A 6,418-nucleotide genomic window follows, 5' to 3' on the forward strand; every position below is an offset into this window, starting at 1 on the left:
GCTGGCCCAGCAGCTGCACCACCAGCAGCCGGAGGAGTGACAACGTCCCCTGGGTGCATGGGGTCCTGGAGTGGCGGGCAGGTGAGCAGGAGAGGAACAACTGGGGACAGAGCTGGGGGCTGCCTCCGTAGGGTGTGCTGGGCTGAGGCTGGGGGTGGCAGAGCCCAGCCCGTGCCCCGTGGTGGGGATGAGGTGGGGACGATGCCAGCCACGCAGGGCTGGGCAGGGGACAGGGTTGGGGGTGATGGCATCATCTGGGCTGTCGGTGTGGGGACCTGCGGGGCCGCCTGTCCCACGCTGGGCTCTATAGGTCTAAGACCTCCGCTGAGTAGGCACTGGGGTCCTCATCCGACCGCGTGGTCACCTTGAACTGCCGCCGCAGGAAGCCCCCGTAGCGCTTCTGATTGTCCCACTTGAGCTTGGGCCGGATCCGGCGCATGAAGCCGCCGTAGCGCTTGTGCAGCTCTGCCAGCTCCTGCCCCTCGGCCCCCGTCCCCACAGGCTCCTCGCTGCCCACGTCCCCCGGCCCCGGGTAGTCCTCGGGGGCCGCCCGCTCCCCCGGTTTGCGGCCGAAGCCCCCGAACTTCTTGCTGAGGCTGCCCTTGCTGTGGGCGTTCTCGCGCAGCAGGGACAGCAGCTTCCCCTTGGCCAGCTTCTTCATGAAGCCCCCGTAGCGCTTGGCCGGTGCCAGCGGCAGCTCCCCGGGGCTGGGATCCTGCTCCGGCTCTTCCTCGTCCTCTGCCTCCGAAGGGGATGGGTCCGTCCCTTCGGCCAGGGCCACCAGCGGGGCCAGCAGCGCCAGCGCCTTCCTGCAGGTCTCCCACTCGGCACCAGGCGGCGAGGAGCCCTGGCACTCCCGCAGGCACATCTGCAAGACAGCAGCCACGGCGCCCGCTGGCATCACCTGGCACGCGGGGCGATCGCCCTGCCAGGGGGTGCCACCACCCCAGCCCCTGGATCCGCGCCTGCCACGCTGCCGAGCTCAGCAAGGAGCCAAAGCTTGTGCACCCCCAGCACCCTTGGGTGCCTGTGACCCCCCCCATACGAGCCCACGAGCGCCCAGCTCTGCCGACCACACACCGTCACCCTGCGACATCCCCAAGTGTGTCCCGCAACCCCCCGACCCTCGGTATTTTACCTCCCTGCTAAATTCCAGGGGCTGCTCGGGACCAGCACTCACCAGGGGCCGCACGCTGCTCTCGGTGCCCCGTCCCTGGCTGGTGCACAGGGAGCACTGGGTCGCGCAGTCGGCGGAGGCTGCCGCAGCCAGGGAGAGGCAGAGCACCAGCACCAGCGCCCGCTGCGCCATCCTGCCCTGCAGCCGCTGCCTGGGGAAGGCGAGACAGCACAGGGACCGTCACCTACCCGTGTCCAGCACCCAGAGCCCTCACCCCACCGTGCCCGGAGCCCCTCGCCACCCCATGGGGTGGAGCAGGCCACCTACTGCTTCCACCTGCTCCTGGGGACGCGTGCCAGGACCCGTGCCCGCACCATCACCACTCACCTCTGGGAGCTGCTCCTGGGCACCAGCGGGGACAGGAGTGACCCGCGGGGACACCGCAGGACGCGGACCCTGCCTGCAGCCTGCCTGGCCCTTTGCACAAGCCTCGAGGACCAAAGCCCCATCCCGAGCCCCCCCCATCACCTCTTGTGTGTTGTCCGCAAGGACAGTCCCTTTTTCTTTCAGCGTCGCATTTCTCTGCAACACTGCGAGCGCGCGTTTGCGCGGCGTGGAGGGGATGAATCAGCGGCTCTCCCCTTGGCCTTGGGGAAGAACAACGCCGAGCTGCAGAGCCGCCAGCCGAAGGGGCTTGGGGCGAAGTGGGCAGGACTGGGTGCTGGGCTGTCGGTACGGCCTCACCCCACTGCTACACCCCGGCTGCTTCCCCCGCTCCCCTCCCTGCCACACTGCTTCTGTATGGGGAGTACAGTGGGAGGGAGGGAGGGGAAAAAGCTTATTTCAGGATGAATCCTACCTGCCAGCCACGATTGCCATCCACCGGCCTACTGAGAGCCCTGCCGGGGCATCTTGCCTCCGTGGATGTGGCCAGGAGGGCTGGACGCGCCGTGCTATTGCTTGGAGAGGGGCTGTGCCGGTGGCAGCGCCCGGTGCCACTCCTGAACCCCCGGGAGATGTTGGAGGGGCCGGTGGCCAGCACCGGTGGCAGCACCTGGGAACGGTGGTGACTCTGGGCCCACAATGGCCCTGGGAGGGAGAGCTGACCCCGAAGGGGCGCGCTGGCAGCCAGCACCCTCCTGCCTCCATGGCTGCTTTTATCTGGGGTGGAAAGGCATGACCCAGAGGGATCTGTTACACGTTAATGACGCATGTCAGAGACTATTGTATTCTCTGGCAGCGTCTGCTAATGTACTGTAATTGTCACTGATGAAGAAATGTTAATGCCACGGTATTAATTCATGCTAAATTAAATTTTAATTTGAATTATCTGCACCATCGTGTGTCAAGCTAGCTGCATTCCTCGGCTGCACCCACCGCACGCTGGCTCCGCGCGGCCCCGAGCACCGCCACGACTCGCCCCGGCAGAGCGGTGGGCACGGGGCAGGCGGCCCCCAAGGTGGGCACGGGCACGGACAAGGGCACGGCAGGACGGGCCGCCCTGCCCCACACCGCCGAGACCCCACGGGCAGTCCCTTATCACCTCCCTGCCACCGAGACGGCACTGAGAGAGGAGTCCCCAGCCACCAAGGTAAGCGCGAGCTGCGATACCGAGGGAAACGAAGCTCACTAATTACATCCGTCGGCTGCACGGCAGCGCTGCTGCTGGGACCCTGCTCATCATCACCCCCTGTGCAGCCCAAGGTGATCGCCCCGCGCCTGTCCGGCAGCAGGGAACAAGCTGCAGCCCCCCCGGCACCGCGGCCAGCCCGCCGCAAACCTACCTTGTCCCCGCACTGCCACCAAGGTCCCCACGGCGCTCTGCCGTGCTCCTGCTGCGGGAGGGAGGAGAGGCTGGCAGTACTGGGGCAGGGAAAGCGGGGGAAAACGCAGAGCTTAAGGCAAAAGTGAAAAGAAGGAACACGCAACGGGCAGAGACAAAGGGAGGAAGGAGAACAGCGGGGTTAGAGCGTGACACTGCGGCACCTGGGGGCACCCCGAGGCTGGGCATGTCTGCTCGGGCTCGTGTCCTGGAGCCACGTCCCGTCCACACGATCTCAGCCACCGCTGGAAGTGCCCCTGGTGGCTCTGGGCTCCTGCGTCTGCCCTCAGCACACCCGACCTGTGTCCCATGCGCATGGCCCCTCCGTTCCTGCCCCTCCTCTGCTCGGGGTTTTGATGCCCACCCAGGCTTTGCTCACGCGGAAAAGCCCCAAGTGCATCCATGTACCACGGGGCTGGATTACGACCTCGGCTGTACCGGCACCGGAGGGACGGGGAACCGGCACCAGGAAGGCAGCAGGTGACAGAGACCGGCAGCACGGCCAGGGGGAGGCTTTGCTCCCAGCCACCCCCCCCGCGCCGTAACAGTGAGCATTTCTAGCCCAGAGACGTCCCCAGCCCTCACGCAGCGCTGGCATGCTCCGGGCACCCAGGCTTGCAGCTTTCTCCTAGGGAAGTCTAACCCGGACAGTTTGGGACCCTACAGATGTGTGGTGGAGAAGCAGAACCACCTTCCAGCAGCTCCTTTCCTCTCCGTTACAAAAACGACCCGATGACAAGTTCAGGCCAACGATTCTCAAAAAAAAAAAAAAAAAAAAAAGCCAATGACTTTTTGACCAGAATCGCGGCAAAACCCAGCAACGCCGCCGCACGGCGGGGTCTGGCCGAGGGCGCGCAGCCGGAGGCACCCTGCCGGCATTTCCCCAGCTCCCCGTGCCGTCTCGCTGCCCTCAGCTCTGTCCCTGCGAGCTCTCCACGCGGGCAGGTGGCCGCGCCGCCAGCATCGAAACGAACCCCGGCGAAGCGAGGGACGAGCGGAGCACCTGCGCCGAGGCGGGAGCCCCATCCGCGCTTCCGAGTCTAAATAACGCAAGGAGCACGAGGTGCTCCCGGCACAGCAGCCGGGGAGATGTTTTTAAACAACCTGAGTCACGCTCCGGCGAGCAGGAGCGATGCCCGGCTGCAGCGAGGGGACGACGGCGAGGTGCGCGGACGAGGGAAGGGGAGCGAGGCGGTGACCCGCACCCCGAATCCGCGGCCGCGCGCCCCGGCCCTACCTGCTGGCGCTCCCCGTCCCGCCGAGCTCTCCCCCTTGGCCAAGCCCTGCGGAGCTGGGGGGCACGCGGAGCCCCTCGCCCGGGGTCGCTGGCGACGCTCCCGCGTCAGGCTGAGCCGGGCATCGGCGGCGAGGCTGGGCTGGAGGCCGTGGAGCGCCCGGGTGCCCGCTGGACTCGCCGCCCCGTCGGCTCCCAAGCCCGCTTTTATGGCCACCGAGTCTCCTCCTGCTGCGGGGCCCGGCTCCGCTCAGCGCCGCGGAGCCAATCGGGGTGAGGGAAGCTGTGAATAATCAGCCCCGCAGCATCCCCGCCACCTCCAGAGCAGGCTCTCCCGCCTCGCCACGGCCTCGCCAAGAGCCCTGGGGACCGGGTGCGAGCCCCCCCCCCCCCGGCCTGTCCCGCAGCCCCTGCTTCCCCCCGGGGACCCCCGACGGGACGGGAACGTGGGTCCCCAGCGCGGCGGGCGGCGGGCAGGGGTCTCCGTCAGCTGCACGGGTGTGAATCCCTCCAGGGTGTTAATGCGAACCGTGCCCGAGATGCAGGGGAGCTAGGGGAGCCCTCGACGCTGCGCCCCCGTTATCCAGGCTCCGGAGAAGCCCCGTCCTTGTGGCGATGCCGGGGAGAGGAAGGAGCCCACCCGAAGGCACCGGGGAGGGCGAGGGCGTGGGTTTGTGCCCCGGGAGAGGCCGAGGAGCCGCTCGGGGCTGGCTCCCCCCCACCCAGCCCGGCTGCAATCAGGCAGCAAAGACCTTGCAGAGACACCCCCCCCCACCACCCCCAATGCTGCAGGAGGGCCCAGACCCACCGGGCTTCCCCCAGCGCCCTCCCCTCGTGCCCTCCTCCTCCCGGGAACAAACCCAAAAGGAACCCTGAAAAACCCTGCAGGGGCTGAGGGAGCAGGTTGAGGGAAGGCAGAGCCCCGAGCCCCCCCCGGCACCCCCTGCTTGGCTCTGACCCCTGCTCACACATTTCCAAGCCCGTTTTGGGGCTGGGCGGCGCTGGGACACCCCCATAAGGCCACGCACCACCGTGCCCCACCAGCACCTCATCCTGACGCCCCCCCCCCCACCCCCCCAGCACCACCACCCCCGGGGCCCGGCCGCCCCATCCCCAGCAGCTCCAGGGGCCGCAGCTCAGCCCATCCTCGCCTTGAAGACGGAGCTATTTTTATCGGTGCTCGAGAGGGATGTTTCCCAGCAACCCGACTTTCTCCCCGGCTTCAGCACCAGCTGCCGGACCCGGTGCCCGTGCTCAGCCCTCCTGGTGCCGGTGAGGGGCGCGGGGGCCATCGGCACGGCCGGGACCCTCCGGAGCTGGGCAAGGAGGCAGCAGGCGCCGGCTGTTCCCAGTCCCACCAGTGCCACCCTCACTGGCCTCCACGTTCGGGGCACTGCGCTGAACCCAGAAGCTCGTGGGATCTCGTGGGGTGGGTTTTGGCTCAGCTGAACCCATGTGGGGGGACCGAGGGAGCAGGGCACAGCGGGGGGAAGCAAGGGCAGAGCACCCTCCATCTCCCCGGGGCTGGCGGAGGGGACTGGAGGGGACCGGAGGGGACGTCCCGTGCAGGACCCGTGCTGGGAGGTGGCAGCAGCGCTGCGGGGAGGGGGGGACACATCTCAGTCCCCAGAGGGCACAGGCAGAGGCTTCCTCGCCCCCCTCCATCCCCGCCGCTCACGTTGGCTGGGCTGTGCAGGCGCGGAAGGAGAGAACAAAGCCGAGAACAAAAAGCAGCTGCAAACCACAGCCGGCACCCTCAGCCCTGCGGCTGCTGCGGGTGGCCCCGGGAGGTTTAACCCTCGCTGCCGGAGCGAGCAGCCCTGCGGGCACCACGAGGCTCCGCAGCGGCGGCGGGGAGGGTTTTCTCACACCAAAACCACCACGTCTATCGGCTCGCCCTCCCAAGCTCACCAAGCACGGCTCCAAAAGCCAGCCTCCCCGCTTCGCCCCGCTGCCGCGCAGGTAAACGGCTCACTCGGAGCCCCTCTGGGTGGGAGCAGCAGCGCCCCGAGGGCTGCTGCCCGCCTGGGGACCGGGGAGGGGAACGGTACGGCCACGGCCGCACCCCAAAATCCGACCTGCCCGCAGCCGGGCCAGCTGTCTTGGCTCTCTTGGCTCTTTGGAGCCAAACGGGCTCCAAGCGAGCACCAAAAGCAGCACCCAGGGGGGAGGTCTGCAGCAACGCAAGCCCAGCGCAGGACCCCAGCACCTATTGCTCAGCACCGCATCACAGCCCCGGCCGGCA

At 68.0% G+C, this 6,418-nt stretch overlaps 1 protein-coding gene across 1 annotated transcript; it reads right to left on the minus strand.

The window, feature by feature from the left end:
- Positions 1 to 71: 71 nt before the first annotated feature.
- Positions 72 to 1,324, minus strand: PDYN (prodynorphin). The gene is made up of 2 exons (XM_035567127.2): positions 1,181 to 1,324; positions 72 to 868 (listed from the first exon to the last, which is right to left on the minus strand). Exons 1-2 carry the CDS (start codon positions 1,307 to 1,309, stop codon positions 305 to 307), a joined length of 693 nt encoding a protein of 230 aa, XP_035423020.1. The 5' UTR covers positions 1,310 to 1,324; the 3' UTR covers positions 72 to 304.
- Positions 1,325 to 6,418: the final 5,094 nt, after the last annotated feature.

Source organism: Cygnus atratus, chromosome 16, assembly GCF_013377495.2.
Source record: "Cygnus atratus isolate AKBS03 ecotype Queensland, Australia chromosome 16, CAtr_DNAZoo_HiC_assembly, whole genome shotgun sequence".
NCBI classification, from domain to species: Eukaryota; Metazoa; Chordata; class Aves; order Anseriformes; family Anatidae; genus Cygnus; species Cygnus atratus.